At 51.3% G+C, this 18,901-nt stretch overlaps 1 protein-coding gene across 2 annotated transcripts in view; it reads left to right on the top strand.

The window, feature by feature from the left end:
* CACNA1H (calcium voltage-gated channel subunit alpha1 H) overlaps positions 1–18,901 on the top strand; it is a 104,825-nt gene that overhangs the window by 42,767 nt on the left and 43,157 nt on the right. For both annotated transcript variants that reach the window (XM_088063874.1, XM_088063873.1), the window contains exons 9-12: positions 13,750–13,901; positions 15,024–15,209; positions 15,744–15,861; positions 17,286–17,441. In XM_088063874.1, coding sequence (XP_087920000.1) covers positions 13,750–13,901; positions 15,024–15,209; positions 15,744–15,861; positions 17,286–17,441 — 612 coding nt within the window. The remainder of the gene's footprint in view (positions 1–13,749; positions 13,902–15,023; positions 15,210–15,743; positions 15,862–17,285; positions 17,442–18,901) is intronic.

The following is an 18,901-nucleotide window of genomic DNA, read 5'->3' as shown; positions in this document are numbered from 1 at the left end:
AGGCTGTCTGTTCAAATCCCAGGGGTGAGCACTCACAGGATGCTCCAGAACATTTCTGGAGCGCTCTGCAGACATCCCAGGGGCTGTGGCTGAAGGCAGGGCTGCTCTGCCTGTCCCCCAGGCTGCCCCGTGTCCCCTGCCAGGCTGGCACTGTCCCCTCGTGCTTCCTCACTCCCATGGCTGGACTGGGAAGTCCTGGCTGAGTGATTTTGCTGAAATAAGACAGAATTGCTCCTGACTTTAGTCTGAAGGAGGAATTTGGCCTGGAAATGATCAAATCGACTCGGGAACGGCGTGCTTGGAGTAGAAGGACTTGTTAGAGCGTGTGGCTGTGTGTCTTTAGGGTCACTGCACTCTGCCTTGGGCTCTGCGTGCCTCAAGGGAGTGCTGTCAGCAGGATGGGAAGTTTTGGCCGTGTCCGTGGACTTTTCCGTGCCCCAGCCAGCCCAGAGAAGAGGAGGCTGAGGGGAGATTCCTCGGGATCTGCAGCTCCTCCCAAGGAGCAGCTCCAGTCTCCGCTCCCTGGGGCCTGGGAATGGCTGGAGCTGGGCCAGGGAGGGTCAGGTTGGATTTTTAGGCAAAGCTTCCTCCCCCAGAGGGTGCTGGCACTGCCCAGGTTCCCCAGGGATGGTCCCTGAGGCTGCCAGAGCTCCAGGAGCCTTTGGACAGCGCTGCCAGGGTGGGATTGTTGGGGTGTCTGGGCAGGGCTGGGTGATCCCTGCGGATCCTTTCCAGTCAGGACGTTCTGTGATTCCAGAATTCTGTGAGTGGGGCCAAACTGGGACCTGTTCCCTTCAGCTCAGAGCCAGCAGGTCCCCAATTCCCTCCTCACTCCTCTGGCCCAGCCTTTGCTGCTCCCCCAAGTTTCTGTCGTGCACCCCAAAGTGGCCGTTCGGGATTTTTAGCATCTCCATGGAAACCACGTTGGGGCTGTGGAGTGCAGGGGCTGGATTTGGAAAGGAACTGGAGGAATGCTTCAGTGGGATCAGGTTTGCCGGGCAGGAGTCGGGCCAACCATCAAAGTTGGGAAGGGAAGCTGTGGAAGCTCTCCAGGGCAGAGACATTTCCCTGCCGTGTGAGCTCAGGATGAGGCTTTTAGGAAAACACAAACTTTATCTGGAGATGGTTTGGAGGGAGCCAGACTGACTCGTGACTCTCCCACAGAAAGCTGGATGAACTCCTCACCTGGGAGGAAACTGCAAAGCTGCTTTTTGATGTGCCAGCTACTCCTGCACCTTGTTAACACATCTGTCTCTCAGCGTGACCTCCCTTCAAAGGTTTAAACGCTGATAGATTAATTTGCTTTTGATGTCTGGGCTAATGAAGTGCTGAGCCTCCCCTGCTCCATTTTCTTGGTTGGTGGATGGAGCAGCCAGGTTTGGAGCCGGCCTTGGGTTGCTGCTGGCTGAGGGAAAGGTTAATTCAGGGTTGGCTGCCACGAACTGAGGATGCTTCCCTGGCTCTGCACAGCCACCTGAGGCAACTCCTGGCTGGGGCTGAGCTCCAGTGAAAGCCATCATTAGGCAGGGAAGGGGGAAATTCCGTGCTGTGCTCAGCTGTGCCGGGGTCAGGGCGCTTCAGCAGCACCAGCAGCCCGTGGTCACCAAGGCAATGCCAGCGCATCGCCATGGAAACACTCGCCACCTCCCCCAGCCTGGCTTTTAGCGAATAATTGCTGGAGATCCGCTGTGGATGCCACAAATAAAATAATCTGGCAGCTTTCAGCCCGCTCTGCCCTCTCTGGGAGCCCACGAGGAGGATTTCCATCAGGGCAAGAGCGTTTGGGAGCTCGTGGCTTTCTCGGGGGCTCGGCGTTGGCACAGGGTTGGTGGTGGAGCTTTAGGAGTTTATTAAAGCCACCAGGCAGGAGCTGAAATCTGAATTCTCACTCTCCCACTCTCAAATTCAACCTTGTGTTGCCTGTTCCATCCCTGCCTGGAGGGTTTGGGTCAGTTTGGCTTTTTCCTGGGAGCAGGAGGTGGATGCAGGCCCTGGAGCAGCCGTGGGGATTGGAACAGCTCTGGTTCCGTGTCTGCTCCTCCTGCGGGAGCTGCTTCACTTCTGCCACTCGGCAGGAAAAAACAGGGGAAAAAAAAACTTGATTGGGGCTTGGAAGAGAGAAAGTTGCAAATGGAATCATCCCAGAATGGTTTGGGTTGGAGGGATCCATGGTCAGGGAGCTCCCACTGCCCCAGGTGGCTCCAGGCCTTGTCCTTCAATGCAGTGAAATCCCTCCTTGTTTATTTTTCAGAGCTGTCCCTGCCTGGCATCTCCTCCCCAGCTGGATGTGGGATGTGGCAGAGCCTGGGAATCTCGGGGGTGATTGGAGAGGTGTTGTTATTGCTGCCATAATTAGTGGTGGGTAATTAGTGTTCGTTAACAGCCCCCTTTGCCCAGCTCACCAAGGCCGAACTAACAACCCCCAAAACCAAGCTCATCCCCTCCTGCCTGGGGAGAGTCTCAGGTGCTCAACAACCCCAGAGTAATAATGAATGGCAATAATTTTAATTAGTGCTGCTGTTATTAGGAGAAATCCAGCTGAATTTCATTATTTTAGCAGTGATTTTATGCCATTATATCAAATTAGAACCGCTGATTTTTATTTTTTCCTGTGTCATTTCGTTCCCATAATGATAAAATCCTGGGCAGGCTTGGGGGTGAGGCATTGCTCCTGCAAAAGGAATGAGAAAAATCCGATGGAAAATCACCTCCTCGGTTTGAAGTCCCGTTCTCCAGACATTTTTGTCCTTCTCCCAGTGTTAGGAATAAATATGGCAAGAGAAGCACAGTGCAAAGTCAGCACAGTGATTTCCGTGAATATTGCTGGTGCTTTCATAGAATTTCTTTTAACTGGAGGTTTTTTTGTCAAGAAGGTGAAAGTGTGGGAGCGAAATTCTGCCAGGTACAAATCCTGTGCCTGGAAAGAACTGTGGGATGCAAACAGGTGATGAGGAACAGGATCCTCTGAACTCTCCTGCTGCTTTTTGCTCCCACTTGGAAATTCCAGCCTTTCCCTCAGTGCAGTGTCCTGGTGATCCGATTGTGCTGAGGGGCAGCTCTGCCTTGGAATTCCTCCCTGACCTCTGGTGTCCTTCCCTCTCTTCCCCTTGGAATTCCTCCCTGACCTCTGGTGTCCTTCCCTGCCCCAGCAGAACAAACTCTCCCATCTCAGGGAGCAGGAGGGATGTCCCTGCTTGTTGTTGTTGTTATTTTTCAATTCCTCAGGCACAAATATTCTGCAGCTTCTCCTGAGGGCCATGGAGAGCTCTGCTCCCTGCTGGAGCTGTGCCAGGGGAGGTTTAGCTTGGATTTTAGGGAAAAGTTCTTCCCTAGAGGGTGTTGGGCACTGGGAGAGCTCCCCAGGGATGCACAGGGTGGGATTTTTGTTGTCAGGGCAGGAGCTGGACCCGGTCCAGGGCATTCCATGATTCCATCGTTCCCAAGCTGGAGCAGGAGCTGCAGGTGCTGGAGGCTGCTGGCAAACACATCCTCTGCTTTTGTACCTTTTTGTCTTTCTGCTCTCCCTTTCTGATCCTGCTGGATGGGCTTTAATTGCTGCTTTAGTCTGGAGCTCGTGGCTGAAAGGAGGGATCAATAATTCCCTGGAAAGAACAGCATGGAGCTCCAAGGTTCCCATCTGCCTGCTTTGGCTGAGGGCTGGAGCACCCTGGGCTCTCCCAGCTTTGTGTTTTCCTGGACAAAAAGGAGCTGGAATTGCTTTGGATTTGCTGGCGGGGAGGAAAAGTGGATTTCCCCTGGATTTGTTCTCCTGGCTCCGTGTTTGATCCAAGCACGGAGGAGCTGCTGCCTGGGTTCCAGATGTGGGTTTGCAGATGATCATTTCCATGCTATCAAACCTTGGAATCTTCAGCAATTTGGGAACGTTTCTCTCTTTGGGAAGCTGGAGCAAAATTGGGGCTGGAGCAAGCACGGTCCAGTCCTGGCAGATAAAAGGGCTGGAGGTTCCTCCAGCTGTGCTGTCCCTGAACTTCATCAGCCCCTGGAAAACGTGAGTTTCCCACCCTAGGAATGGCTTGGACCCTAAGATCCCAAGGGATCTTTCTGATCCAGTGTCACAAAAACCAGCACAAACAGAGCTCAGCTCAGCTGCTCCATCCTCAGGTTCCCATGTCAGGGTGCTCAGAGCTTTCCTGGCACTGCGAAAGTGAACACCCCTGGTTAATTGGGATTAATTAACCCCTGGAACGGGGATTGTTCAGCCTGGAGAAGAGGATTTGGGGTGAGCGAACTGTGGCCTTTCAGTGCCTGAAGGGAATCTGCAAGAAAGATGGGGAGAGATTTTCCACGAGGGCCCGGAGTGCCAGGACAGGGGGATGGCTTCGAACTGACAAGAGGGCAGGGATAGGTGGGATATTGGGAAAGAATTCCTCCCTGGGAGGGTGGGCAGGCCCTGGCACAGGTTCCCAGAGAAGCTGTGGCTGCTCCTGGATCCCTGGCAGTGTCCAGGACCAGGCTTGGAGCAGCCTGGGACAGTGGAAGTGTCCCTGCCTTGGGGTGGCACTGGTTGGGCTTTGAGGTCCCTTCCAACCCAACCCACTCTGGGATCCACTTTCCCAAAGGGAAACCCAGAAAGAGACACTCCCCAGCTTTTCTCCTGCTGCCCTCCAACCTTTTCATCCCCTCCTTCTGTCCCAAAACCCTTGAACCTTTTCAAATCTCTCCCAAAACCTTTGAACCTTTTCAAATCTCTCCCAACCTTCTCCCATCTCTTCACGTCCCACCCAGGCGCTCAGAGGCCGGCTCCAGCTGCTGGCTCCCGTTTTCCTCAAGAATTACCCTCTCCTTGAACTCCTTTCCCCCTGCAGCCACCCCAGCTCCTCTCCCTGGGCTGCACAGATGACTAAGCCGAGGTCTTTTTCCAAGCACAGACTAAACACATCTCCCCATCTTTCCTCCCCTGCTGCGTTTCATCTCCCGGTGCCCGCCGATCACCAAAGTGCATTTTTCAAAGGGACTCTCCATAAAGCTCTATTAGCAGGGGATGAGTAATGGCTTGACAAACCAGATTTAAGTGGCCCCTTCTGAATCATCTTGGCGGTAATAGGGGGGAGTGTGTCCATTTTTTGATTAAATATTTCCAGTGCCATTAACTCGGCCGAAGTAAACAACTTCTATTGGGTTTGCCTGCTAATGACAACCCAAAGGTCTTTGATCCCGGCGTTTCAGAGAGCCAGGAGCCGGATAAAGATCATGGAATCGTTGCTAAAGTGTCATCAAAGAGTTGGGAAATGGTTCTTTACTCTCTCTGTGTGCGTGTCCTGCCACCTTCAGTGGATGTGGTGCCGCCTGTGATGGGCATCCGGAACCTCTGGGCAGCTGTGGGGTGTGGCTGGAGGATTTTTCCAAGAAAAATCCATAATTAACCTTCATTTCTTGTGCAGACTCCTTCAGGCAGGGTCTCTGCTGTTCCCTTTTGCCTGCAAGGGGCTGTAGCACATTCCATGGGTTCTGTGTGTATCCCTGTCTTAAATATTCCAGCTCCTCATATCCCAGGACTCAGTTCACACCTAAAAGGAAAAGGTAAAGCCTCCATTCTTCTTTCTAATTAATGAGATTTGAGATAACTTCAGGCTAAATATAAAAATATATTTATTAATGTCTTTTAAAAAGGACCATGAATCAGTAGGAATGCTGCATTACATTTTAAAAATTCATTCTTTGTGGTTAACCAGCCAAACAGAGCTGATTTCAGGCATTGTGCTGATGATTTTGGGGCCATTAATTACGACTTCAGCCCAGAGCAGCGGGCAGGAACTGTGTGGACAGAATTCCTTGGGTGAATGTAATTTTTTTGTGGCGAGGGAGAAGCCAAATTTCTCGGGTGAGGCTCAGCCCAGGCCCTGCTCCGAGCTGTCCCGGCCGGCAGATCCGCCCGTGCTCCTCAGCATATGGATGGGAATGATTCAGGCTGGATGAATTCCCTGGATTTTGGCCAGAGGCTTTGAAAGGAGCCAAGGCCATGCAGGGTGGGATGGCAGTGGAGAGAAACCTGCTCCTACTTCCAGGGAAAAGGTTCTGGAATGTTGGGAAGAGGCCAGAGCATCTCCTGGTGGATCCTGCTGAGGACCCAGCACAGGAGACACTCCCTGGCCTCGGCACAGCCACATTCCCGTTTTCCCTCTTTTTCCTGATGCTGGGACCAGTGTTCAGAGTCCAGCTCTCCGGGGGCTTTGCTGGAGACATTCCCTGCTCATTTGGAGAGCTGGCTCCATCCTGCTGGGACTTCTTATTTCATAACTGAATCTGAGCACCTCTGGCCTGCTTTGGGGCATCGTTTCAGAGGGTTTGGGTGGGTTTTTCTCATTTGAAGGCTCATTTTTGAGCCATCTGTCGCTCCAAGTGATCCTCCATCCGGATATAATCCAGCTGATTGCCCTGCTTTTCCAAACATCTCTGCTGAGAACGTTTCAGCTTGCCCAGGCCCCATCCTCCAGAGGCTGGAGGAGGCAGCAGTTGATCTAATCCTGCTTGGCATTTATGTCACTGGAAATGAAATTGCGTTTTGCTGAATGAAACTGAGAAATGGGAAAGTAATACTGCAAATATGTTCTGCCACGTGGGACCTCCTGCCCGGGAAGCTTCCGAAGGAAGTTGATTATCCCAGAGAACAAACTCTGCTCTGCGAGGAGAGGGAGATGTGGCATCCAGGGATTCTTCTCGAGAAAACAATCCCAGCCTGGGGACAGAATCCTGGGATGGGCTGGAAGGGACCTTAAAGCTCATCCAGGGTCACCTCCCACCATCCCAGGCTGCTCCAAGCCCCATCCAGCCCAGCCTTGGGCACTTCCAGGGATCCAGGGGCAGCCCCAGCTGCTCTGGGAATCCGTGCCAAGGCCTCACAGGGAATAATTCCTTCCCAGAATCCAAACCTGAACTTGAAGGACTGGCACAAAAATCTTGGGCAGTGCCTGAATTTGGAGTCTGGTCACTGCTGGAGAAGCTGAGCTCTGCTGCTTTGGGGTTTCAGTGCTTCCTCCACCCACCAGTGTCCCGTTGGCAGCTCCAGGAAGGAGCAGAGCTTTGCCTCTGGGTATGGAATCATTAACCACGGAGCAGTGAGTTAAAAGGAATTCTGCAGAGCATTAGGAGATCAAGCAGGTCAATTGAAGGGAGGAAAAATTGCCATCAGTTATCTTCAATTAAATTGTTATCGCTCCACATGAAGGATCCCATTTAGAGAGAGGCATTAAACCTGAGAACGGAGGTGACTGCGAGAATAAATTCCCCATTTTTCATTCCAAACCCAGGGAGGGAACATCCATCACCAGGCACAAGGAGGAGATCTCTTTTCCCTTCTGTTTCCAGCCTACTTTGAAGCAGAGCCCATTTGGAAATCTCTCAGTGCAACGTTTTTTTCCCGTGGAAAGCAGAAACTCCTTGAAGCCACAACTTTCAGGAGAGGCATTAATAACAGAGAAACCCTTCTTGAGCAGGACTTGTGCTTCTGAGAGGTTGTGGTTGTGCCTGGCTGTTAAATTTGGGGCAGTGGCACCCCAAAATAGCAAATATCTCACTTTCCAGGGCTGGGATATCCTGGTTCAAGTCCCTGATCCCTTTCCAAGGCCAGAGAGCAGAAATAACTTTGAACTGTGCTCACGAGCCTGGGAAAACACCACCCAAACCCTTTTTTTTCAGGAAGTTATATCACATAAAGGAAGGCAATTCCTGTGGTCTAGATGGACTAAAGCAGTTTGAAGTTGATTTTCAGGCAGGAGGAGTCCAACCTTGCAGTAAATAAACTTCACCCAAATGGTTTACACAGGAGATGTTTTCAGATGCAGGAGTTGAAAAGCCCACTTTGTTTTATTCCTGGGGGTTTTTTTGGGGTTTGGTTTTTGAAAGGCAGGGAATGCAGAGGAGGAAGCAGCCAGGTCTGCAGTTGCTCGGGGGGTTCTGCTTGTTTGCTTTGCCGGGTTGTTTACTTACCTCAGAAATATCAGAATTGCTCAGTTTGATCTTTGACAAGCAAAGAAGGAGAGAAAAATAAAGGTCAAAATGGAGCCTTCATCTTTGCCGGGGTGTCACTTACATCCCCTGACAGCTCTGCTCCTGAAACTCCCTGGAAAAGGAGATTTTCCCAGCCTGCTCCAGAGGCATGGGAATGACACAGCTGGAAATAAAAGCCAGCAGAATGAAGGGCAGCCTGTCCCTTCCCTGCTCAGGAGATGCCACAGCTTCCCTCCTTCCCTGGTTCTTGTCCTGGGAATGCTCAGATTTTTCCCTGTGAGGATGGGGAGGCCCTGGCACAGATTCCCAGAGAAGCTCTGGATCCCCTGGAAGTGTCCCAGGTCGTGTTGGACAGGGCTTGGAGCAGCCTGGGATAGTGGAAAGTGACCCTAGGTGGGACTGGATGGTCCAAAAAATCCCTGGATTCCTTCTCCTCCCTCTGCATTCTCTGTGGGTTTGAATTCCATGACAGGGGGCTGCAGACTTGCAGGTGAACTGCAATGGTGGCAATGGAAAACCTGGCAACTGGAGAATTATAATTACCCAAAAATGAGGTGAGGGGAGGAAAGACGGACTGCAAGGATTAACAGATCATTATTGAGCCTGATCAGAGCCTCTGCGGGCTGGGCTGCAGCATCCAAAGCAGAAAAGCCAACATAAACAAGTGCTGCGAGTCCCACTGACAGCTTTAGGCTCGGGACTAAGAGAAAAAACAACCCAAGTGCAAAGGATGTTTACGAGACTCGATGTTCTGGGTTTGTTTACTGCTCCTCCGGGCTCTGCCACTCTCAGCTCTCCCAGCTCAGGGAAAGTTGAGCTGCTTTGGAGGGGGATTTCTGAAGGAAAACTCATTTCTAACTCTGGGAGCTTCCCTGGTCATCCAGCAGGAAGGAGGTGCTGTGGAACAGCCCTTTTCTCCACTGTCAGGGATTATTTCTCCGAGATTCAGAGCAAAAAGGTGTCCTGTCCAGTTGTCCTGCTGGGACTGAGCCTAAATTATGTAAAATAGCAGCTGGTGGATGCAGCAATCAAAGGAGATGAGGGAAGAGGTGGGCGAGAAGAAAAAGAGGCACAAAGAGATCCCAGTCCTTGGAGACCTGCAGGAATTCAGGTGCACCAAGAGAACCCAAGGCTGAAAATTCCACCCCTTCGTTCCCTGCTTGGAGGAGCCATCCATAATTTGACCATGATGGGTTTCTCTTCTGTTTTTTTGTCACCCCTGGTTCTGCTGCTGGGAACGGGGCAGAATTCTTGTTTTGACCTCTTTGACTTTGCCCTCTGAGCAGCCACAGGAGTCACTGAGGAGAATTTCTCCTCTATTTGCTCAGGTGATTCTTTTATTTATCTGGAGGGGGACTCCTGGGGTTTTATTGGATTCAGTGATTCCAGGAAGGCTCTGGGGTCCTTGCTGAAACCACAAGTGGCAGATTCTCAGCGAGGGCCTGAGCTTCCGAGGCTTTCAGACCCAAGTTATTTAGGAGAGGATTTTTTTGGTCTGTTTATCTGAACTTGGAATGAACTGTGTGAGGTTTGTCCCTAATAAAAGCATAGTTTGGAATCGCTGGAATATTCTGCAGCATAAATATGGCCTTGAAAATGGGCAGAGGGGGACGTGTTTTGCCTGCAGTCAAGGCTTGCTCTTATTTAAACTCAAGGATGCTGAAATCTTCCAAACTGATCCCACACAGTTCCTGCCCTTCCTTCGAATAGTGGGAAACTGAATCCTGCAGCCCAAGGATGATTCAAAGCTGAAATTCTAAAGTTTAGACTCAAATCTGAGCTTTTTTGAGCCTTCCCTAGGATCTGCCAGTGGGATTTGGGGTTAAACCTTTCTGTGCTGGTTTTTGGTGACAGTTTCCAGCACGACCATTCCCATTCCAGACTGAGTGTGATCCTCATGCCAGCACTGCCAATCTTCTCCCATATCCTGGGGATTCCTGAGCATTTTGGATCTTCCTGCAATTCCACGTGGTCCCCTTTCAGCTCTGGAATTCTGGGCTGATGTAAAGGTCAATAATTACAGCAGCAAAAGGTGTGGAGATCCCCAAAGCTGCTGGGAGCGGTCGTGCTCTCCCTCTTTTTGTGTGGAAAAGGAATTTTTTTCCTGGTGCAGCTCGGAGCCCAATGGTGGGCAGGAATTTTCCCTGCCAGAGTTGTTAGGGCTTTGAGAAAAAACTGGCAAAAAAAGCAAAAACCTCCACTTTAGACCAACTCTCCTGGAAGCGCCTCATGTTGCTGCCAAGCTTTGTTCCACATCCCGATCCGAGCTGCATTTCGTGACAGAACCACTGCTCGAGCCAAAAGCCTGAAGTTCCCAGTTCGGAGGAGGTCAAAAGGAGACATTGCAGCGATTTGAAGGTGTTGCTGTGATTTCGTTTTCTCCCAGCCAGAAAGTTGGATGAAAATAATCCTCGCCATGAAAAGCTTTGTTTGCAGCAAATCGATGATTTGTTTCACTCCTGGAAAAAAAAAACTCCTGCTCTGGGGTTGGCTTTAATTTGGACAAGAAACAACAGTGGCTCCTAGTGGCTGACTCTGAGGGAATGGCCAAATCCATCTTGAGTGTCCCTTTCTTGACCCTTCTCATGGATCTTTGCTCGTCAGCGAGCGGGAGGAGCGGGAAATCTGCGCTGGGAGCAATAAACCATTTCAGAAGGCGCAAAAATATCCCCATTTCCCGGGCTGCTGGTGTCGGGAGAAGGGAATTACAAGGCTGGAGCATTGGATGTTTGGCTCATCTGCTCCACTCCAATAATCCCCAGCAGAGCTTGGCCGCCGTTCAGGCCCATCCGTCCTTGTCCTGCCTGGTGTCCCGGCAGGATCCCGCTCCCACATCCCTGCTCGCGGCTGGCCCTGTCATCGCCGCTCCAAACGCCATCCCAAAAGGATAATGAAGATCCCTGAGGTGAGATTTTGCAGTGTCAGCCGTCCCTCAACCTTTCCCAGGCGTCCTGCCGTGCTGCAATCTGCTGGATCAGCTCCTGGGCACAGCTGCTGACGTTCCAGGCCGCCTCCTTGGCCTCTCCCGTCCCTCGTGGCCTCTCTCCCCTCCCTGACAGATCACTGCAGATTTTTCTCCCGGATTTCAATAGGAAGCAAAAGTCACGGCGCTGGGGACAAAGCAAAAAGGACACAAATTGTCAAGGGAAACTGGGAAATAAATCCAGGACTGGCTCAGTGCTCCACAGGCCACGGGAGAATCTTGGGTTTGCCTAAGGAAAATTGGGATTTTAGAGAACAACAATGTACAAATTCCTTTTATTTGCCTTGGGGTGTTTTTGGGGTGGTTCAGCTTGTCAGATTTTTTTGGTGGTGACTCTGAGATTGTCTTTTCATGTTGGACTCGAAGACCTTTGAGGTCTTTTCCAACCTTAGCGATTCCGTGCTTCTATATCCACGTCATTCCAGGATTAGGGATTTTGAAGTGCTCGCCAGGAAGCCAAATTTTCATGATCCAATTGTAACTCCTGGCAGCAGCACGGGGAATTTGGAGAACCCCACACTACGTTTGCCTTCGGTGCGTGAGGCTGCCGCTCTTTGGGAGTGGACGAGGCTCTGGGAATAGCAGTGGGCAGGTTTTCCATGTTTCCCAGGAAAAAAGTGCTGGGAAACAGCAGGGAAAACAGAGCAACCCCAGCAGGCTGCAGATTCCTGTCAAGAATGATGGTGGCTTCTTCCCCAAGACAATCAGCAAGAGGGTGAGAGGAAATGGCCTCAAGCTGTGTCAGGGGAGGTTCAGGTTGGACATCAGCAGGAATTTCTTCATGGAAAGGGCACTCAGGCCTTGGAACTGCCCGGGGAGGTTTGGAGTCCCCACCCCTGGAGGTGTCCAAGGAATTCCTGGAGGTGGCACTCAGCGCCCTGGGCTGGGGACAAGGTGGGGATCAGGCCCAGCTTGGACTCGATGGTCCTGGAGGTCTTTTCCAGCCACAGTGATCCTGGGATTTGGGATTCCGTGTGATTCCTTGCTGATGATTGTCATTAATTTCCCAGCCTCGGCCTGCCACCGACACCCTGTTCCAGGAGCTCTCCGTCTGTGCCTGTGGGGACACGAGACTTTAATGAGTTATTTTGCTCCTTGTCAAGAATTCCCTCGTCCTGGGGGGGACCCTGAACGTGCCAGGTCCTGCCAAAGAGCTCGGGGACGCTGCCAGCACCGTGTCCTGCCACCGCTCGGAGCCTGGGAGCCTGCAGGGCTATTTTAGGATCAGTCTCTGTGGAGAGCTGGTTAAATTCCATCCCAGAGCGGCCCTGAGCTGCTGCTGAAGGTTTTATTTTTGCCTCTCCCCGGGTTGTTTTGGCATCGTGATGGAGAGGAATGGGATGGGTGAGCTCTGCTCCATGCGAGGGGATCGGGCCCTGCTGCTCAGGTGCTGGCTGGAGATGGAAGAACTGCAGATTTCCCAGATTTCTCCCGGTATCCCATGGCAATTCGTGTTTATGGATTAGAACCGGGAGCTCTGAGTGCTCTTCCCCCCGATAAATGGTTGAGCAGCAGACAGACGATTGCAGGGAGTAATTTAGCAGTGAATGATGGCTCATTAGCAGCCCACGAGCTGGAGAGGATGTGTGGGCTCTTCCCGAATCCCAGTTAACTCTTCCACCCTCTCCTCCCACTGCTAAGGGTTGGATTTCCCGAGTGTGGAGTTCAGTGTGATGGTGTTACAGTGGTTTCTCCTTTAGAGCCTCAAATAGTGCCACAACATCCCCCCAAACCAGCCGGGTTTTACCCCCCCTAACGAGGGATGGGGAATAAAGGGAATTATTATCAGTCCAGGAGATGAGTCAGATATGAAAATCACACCTTTTCCCAGACAGTGTCATTACACTGAGGAAAAGGAAATGAAAAAGACTCATTTTGCCTCACAAAGGAGCAGGCCTGGAACTTGAACTGCTCACTGCAGAGCCGGGTGCTGTTGGAAGGAGCAGCTCCCGTGAGTGAACAAATCGATCCCACCTTTTCCCGTTTTCCCTGCCACGTCTGGGCACTGGGCAGGCTTTGCTGCACTTCCCAGGAAAGGAATGGAATGTCTGGAAGCAAGGTTGGAGCCCGAGGGAATGTGGTGCTGGGATAGAGGAGGGGCATGGAAAAATCTTGGATTTTGGCTCCATTAAACTCCTGCACACCCAGAGAAACTCAGAGATCCTGAACACAGTCCTGGCACTCAGGGCTAGGATTAAAATCTGCTGGTTCAAATCCTTAAATGCTTAAAATCCTGCCACTTCCAATCTGCTGGTTTTAGGAAAGGCTGTTTTGGGGTTTTGGAGGAAAATTTCCAAAGGGAGATAAGTATCTCAAGAGACACAAAACTATTGATCCCACTGGTTTTAATTGTGAGGGTTTTTCCCTAAAACTCTTTGGAGGTGTTGGAAGAAAAATGCTTTGTTGTAGTGAATAGAGCTGTGATATTCCTCTGTCCAAAGCAGCATTCCTGGTTTGGATGTAGCAGCATCCACAAAGTTCTGCTGGAGTCAGTGCAGGAAAAGCAGAGAGATCCATGTGAATCCAGGCAGATTCCAGCCTGGATAATTCTACCTTGGAACAAACCCGCTGCTTTGCTTAGCCTGAATTATTTTGGATTTGGCACGGTTCCTCTCCAGCTGCTCCAGAACTGGGCTGAGATCCTGTGATCCCAGTAAAAGCCACAGGGACACTCCAGGAGTTTTATCTGCTGTTCCCTCAGACATTTCTTTTTCTCCGTGGCTTTCCAGAAGGAGCACAAATCCCAGCGGGAGGAACATCTCCCATTTTCTCTGACCACCCTGCTTTTCCACCCACAGCCAGACGAGCTGACCAACGCCTTAGAGATCAGCAACATCGTCTTCACCAGCATGTTTGCCCTGGAGATGCTCCTGAAACTCCTGGCCTTTGGGATCTTTGGCTACATCAAGAACCCCTACAACATCTTTGACGGAATCATCGTGGTCATCAGGTCACTGCTGGTCCTTTCCCCATCACGGCTGGGGGTCCAGACAGGCTGGGGAGAGGGATGAGGATCGGGAATGGCAAGGGAAATTTAGGTGGAGTCACCATCCCTGGATGTGTTCAAAAGACTGGATGTGGCACTCGGTGCCGTGGTTTGGTTGGTGAGGAGGTTTTAGGGCTCGGTGACCTTAAAAGTCCCTTCCAGCCTGGTTCATTCCGTGATTCCATGTGTTAATCCAGGGTTGGGATGTGCTCTAATTGTGCTGGATTTTTGGATCCCTGTCTTTAGGAGGGCTAAAGTGAAGCCAAAGTAATGTCCAGAGTAAATCAACCTGGCAGATGGAGAGGAAAATCTGTTTATGCCACGCATCTGGCACTGGGGTGGATTTTCCACTCCAGTGCAGGGTGGCTGTTCCTGGGACAGGGGTGCTGGGGGTGTCCCCATGCCAGCAGTGCCCTCCCTCTCCCAAACCACCCCAGCTCGGCTGGAACTGGGCAAGCAGGAGGAGAAGGGAGGGCCCTGTTCCACTGTGCTCCCCAGGGGATCCTTCCTGACCCCCCCTCCATCAGGAATTTGGGGTGAAGAGTTCCAGGGACACAGAGGTGTAAACCAGGAGAGTGCCCTTGGCGCATCCCTGTGATCCGGACAAGGCTCAAGGTTCGGAAAAGTCGAGTTCTGAACAAAGGTCTGATCCAACCAAACCCCCCCAAAACATCCCTCTGGATGCTCCAAAGGGATAAATACCTCAAGGGACAGAAAACTATCGATCCTACTGACCTGAAGTGGGTTTTTGTTTCCCTAATTCTCTTAAGAGATGCCAGAAGAAAAATAACAGAGCTGTGCTGATATTCCGATATCGTAGGAATGGATATTCCAGGGACAAAACTGCATCCCACATTACTGTAGTGGTGCAGACATGGAGAACCCCGGGAAAAAAAGGGGAATTAAGGAGGGAATTCACCCCCTAAACAGCTGTAAAGGAGATGAATTGCGCCACGAGAGGCGCGACCACACGGCTGGGGAGCGAAAAGCGGGAAAGGAGCGGGAAAGGAGCGGGAAAGGAGCGGGAAAAGGGCGGATTCCTGGGGGGAAGCAGCTGGTCCCAGCGGTGTCCCCGTGTCCCTGCAGTGTCTGGGAGATCATCGGGCAGTCGGACGGGGGCCTGTCCGTGCTCCGCACATTCCGGCTGCTCCGCGTGCTGAAGCTGGTGCGCTTCATGCCCGCCCTGCGCCGCCAGCTCGTGGTGCTCATGAAGACCATGGACAACGTGGCCACCTTCTGCATGCTGCTCATGCTCTTCATCTTCATCTTCAGGTAATTCCCAGCCCGGCGGCTCTTGCTTGAGGAGTTGTTCCATTTCGGGAATGTGTGGGTGGGCATAGGGACAGGGCAGCACTGTGTGGGGAGTGCTCCCAGTGGGATATTTACCCCTTTCCAGCCTGGTTTTCATGGAATGCCATCATTGCAGGGGTGAATGAAGGATGCAAACGGGCGGTAATTGCCCCTCAGAGGCTCCTGAGCTGTGCCTGTCACTGACTGAACCGTACCAGTATTAGATTTGGGATGGAAATTATGCAGATTCCGAGATTTCTGCCTGTTTGACCTTCTAATGCCCCTCAGGATCCTCTGCTTGGAAACCAGGGAGCTGGCAACATGGTTTGTCATTTTTCCAGACAAAGGAGATCCTTGATTTTCCCTTGCAGTGCAGACAACTGGAATGAAATGCGAGGCAGGAGAAACAAATTGCAGGGTGAAAAAAAAACCCACCAGGAGCATAAAAGTATCCATAAAACCCCTGCAAGCACATTTCACCCACGTGTTCCTTCCATCTCCCTCTCCCCACTCCAGCATCCTCGGCATGCACCTCTTTGGATGCAAGTTCAGCCTGAAAACCGACACAGGAGACACAGTTCCCGACAGGAAGAATTTTGATTCCTTACTCTGGGCCATTGTGACCGTGTTCCAGGTAAGCTCTGCGTCCTCAGGGATGTTTTTAAGGGGGAACATGAGGAGGTTTTGTTTCATGAAACTCTTCCAGGAGGTGTTGAATTTGGAGTGAAGAGTTATTAGGGCAGAGATGGCGTTTCTGTGTCTAAAAGCCCTGAAATCTACCCAAAATCAGCACTGCCTGTATCTCTTATCAGTAAAAGGAGGGTGTCCACTCTTCTTTTCCTTTTTTGCTGCCCATCCTGCTCCTGCTCTGCAGATCTCTGTCTCCTGCACTGCCCCTTTGCAAACAATCCTGTGTAACTGGGAGTGACAAATCCCCTCCCCAGCCACAGCTGGAGGTGCTTGATATAAAAAGTTGTGGTTCCTCTGCAGCCAAGTTCTGGTTTGTGCCTGAAATTCCTGGCAGCTTCCACAACAGAGGAATCAGCTGCTGTTTTGAGGATATTTTAAATACAAAGATCAGACTTTCAAAGCTCAGGCCTTAGAATCTGAGTGCAACAAGTGTAAATAAAGTTTCTGAAGGCAGAGTAGCATCCCTCAAGGTGGAAACCAGTCCAGAGCCTTCGCTGTGGATATAAATTCTTACAAAGGAACAAGGACAAATCAACTCCAGCCTCAGAGCTTCCCATTTTTGCCTTCCCAACACAACGGATTGCTGCGTTTCTCCTCCCAATCCCTTGGGAAACGCAGCTGGCACGGAGCACAGAGGTTCAGTCCTGTGTCCCCGGAAGGTTATTGAGCAGCATGACTCAGTGCAGCACTCCTGTCCCCAAAGCCACCTTGGTTTGGGGGCTTTGGGGCCATTTTCACTGCCTGAATTAATGTGGAACGTGAGCCTGTCATCCATTTCTCCAGGATTTTTGAAGCTGGAGAGCAGAAATCCCTGAGGAAGATCCCTCAGATCTTTTGCAGTGACGGGGATTTTTCTGCCCAGTGTTTTTACCTAAAGGTTTTCCCTGAGGTTCTGGAGCCACCCAATGTCACAGATCTCATTAAATATCCCGTCCCTTACCCTTTCCTTCAGCTCCAGCTGCTTCCTAAAGAGCAGCCTGAGAGGAGACAAGATCTGTGGCCTCAGGCCTGTTATCTTCTGATGGTTATCAGAGGAGGCAACATCTCCACGAAATAATGGGATTAGGACAGTGCATCCTTCACTTTGGGATATCTTGGATCTAAACTGTCCTCTGTGGAGCGCCAGCCCTTCCTGCAGGGAGGGGAGGCTCCGCCAGCAGAGGTGCAAAGATCTAAATAAAGGCAAATTTCTACAGCGTGATCCGAAATCACATGCAAAAGAGCTAAATAAAGGCCAATTTCTGCTGCCTCATCTCATGGCTTGGCTGAGGAAAGGTCAGGAGGAGAGGGGGAGCTGCAGGGGTTCAGTGCAGCTGCTGTGCACCGAGCACTGGAGGAACTGAGGCTCTTGCTGCCCTTTCCCTGCAGATCCTGACGCAGGAGGACTGGAACGTGGTGCTCTACAACGGGATGGCCTCCACCTCCTCCTGGGCCGCCCTCTACTTCGTGGCCCTGATGACCTTTGGCAATTACGTGCTCTTCAACCTCCTGGTGGCCATCCTGGTGGAAGGATTCCAGGCAGAGGTGAGTGATCCAGGCTGGGGAGAGAGCTGACACACACGGGTGGGGATAATCCATGTCAGGGAAATCATATACCCACGCAAATCAAATTTAAGGGGTGCAGATGAGCTGTGTTGGGCACCTGAAGCTCTTCTGGATCAACCTTTGCAGCCCTAAATTGAAATTTAACGGGTGCAGATGAGCTGTGTTGGGCACCTGAAGCTCTGCTGGATCAATCTTTGCAGTTAAAGCCCACTGGATGTGGAATGGGAATTGGGAGGCCAGGACTTTTGATCTCCTACACGGTCTGCTGTGTGATTTAGAAGAAACCATTTGAGATTAATTTTACTCACCAGATCTCCCATATATCCCACAGTTTGTGTTTCTGTGTGGTGGAACTCAGGCTTTCAATATATCCAAAAGCTTTACTAAAATCCAAGAAAAGATTAAATCAACTGGCTTCCCTTGATAAGGGAAAGGGAATCGGGGTTGTCCTAAAAGGAAATCAGGGTTGCTGAGCAGGGCTTTCCCCTCATGTTTTCCCCTCTGTGATTCCACATGTTCCAGCCCTGAGGACCAGGATGGCTCAGAGTCTTGTCCTTTCCTTGGGACTCTGTCCCTTCTGGAATATTTCTGGAGCTCAGCTGTTCCAAAGCTGTTTCCAGCTTCCTAACACGAAATTCTTGGATCTTTGGGACGATGCTTTATAAGGTGGAAGGATTTTTTTCTCTGCTCAGCAGCCTGGCAGCCCACAGGGATCTTTGCAGGGAGCAGCTCCCGTTCCTCCCCTGCCCTCTGGGAGGTGGAACCTCGTGCTGATGTGCAGCCAGAGCTGGGCAGAGCTCTCTGAGTGCCTGATTGCTCCTCCAGACAAACTGTGGTTTCCCTGCTCAGCCCTGATGGCTCCTTTCAGAACTCTTGGTTTAAATGTGTGTAAGCTCTGCTTTTCCCAGCCTGGATTATTCACCCCAAAGCAGCAGCCGCAGACGTGGCACTTGCAGGGCACATTTTGCTCTCTGTTCCCATTTATTTTCAGCCCTGACTTCAGGCTCATCACTTGTCTCAGCGAGAGGTGTTACACAAAACCCTGCAGGGCTCCTCTCAGGCCTTGCACTGAGAAATCATGGAATCCTGGAATGGCCTGGAAGGGACTTCAAAGTTCTGGTTCCAACCCCCTGCCATGGGCAGGGAACCTTCCACCAAAGCAGATTGCTCTGGCTGCAAAACAAAGACAGATTCTGCGAGCTGGGTTTGCTTTTGTCATGCCTGGTTCTGCTGCTGGGAACAGGGCAGAATTCTTGTTTTGACCTCTTTGACTTTGCCCTCTGAGCAGCCACAGGAGTCACTGAGGAGAATTTCTCCTCCATTTGCTCAGGTGTTTCTTTTATGTATCTGGAGAGGGACTCCTGGGAGACGTGTGCAGCTGAGAGCTGCTCTCAACTCAGAAGCATCAGCAGGGCTTCAGCAAGGGCACTAAAATTTGT

The sequence above is a fragment of the Pseudopodoces humilis genome, chromosome 18 (genome assembly GCF_049639895.1).
Source record: "Pseudopodoces humilis isolate 2021_Gansu_Grassland_sample_001 chromosome 18, ASM4963989v1, whole genome shotgun sequence".
In the NCBI taxonomy this organism is placed as follows: domain Eukaryota; kingdom Metazoa; phylum Chordata; class Aves; order Passeriformes; family Paridae; genus Pseudopodoces; species Pseudopodoces humilis.
The sequence above is the reverse complement of the archived record's forward strand: the minus strand, read 5'-3'. Positions and strand labels throughout refer to the sequence as shown.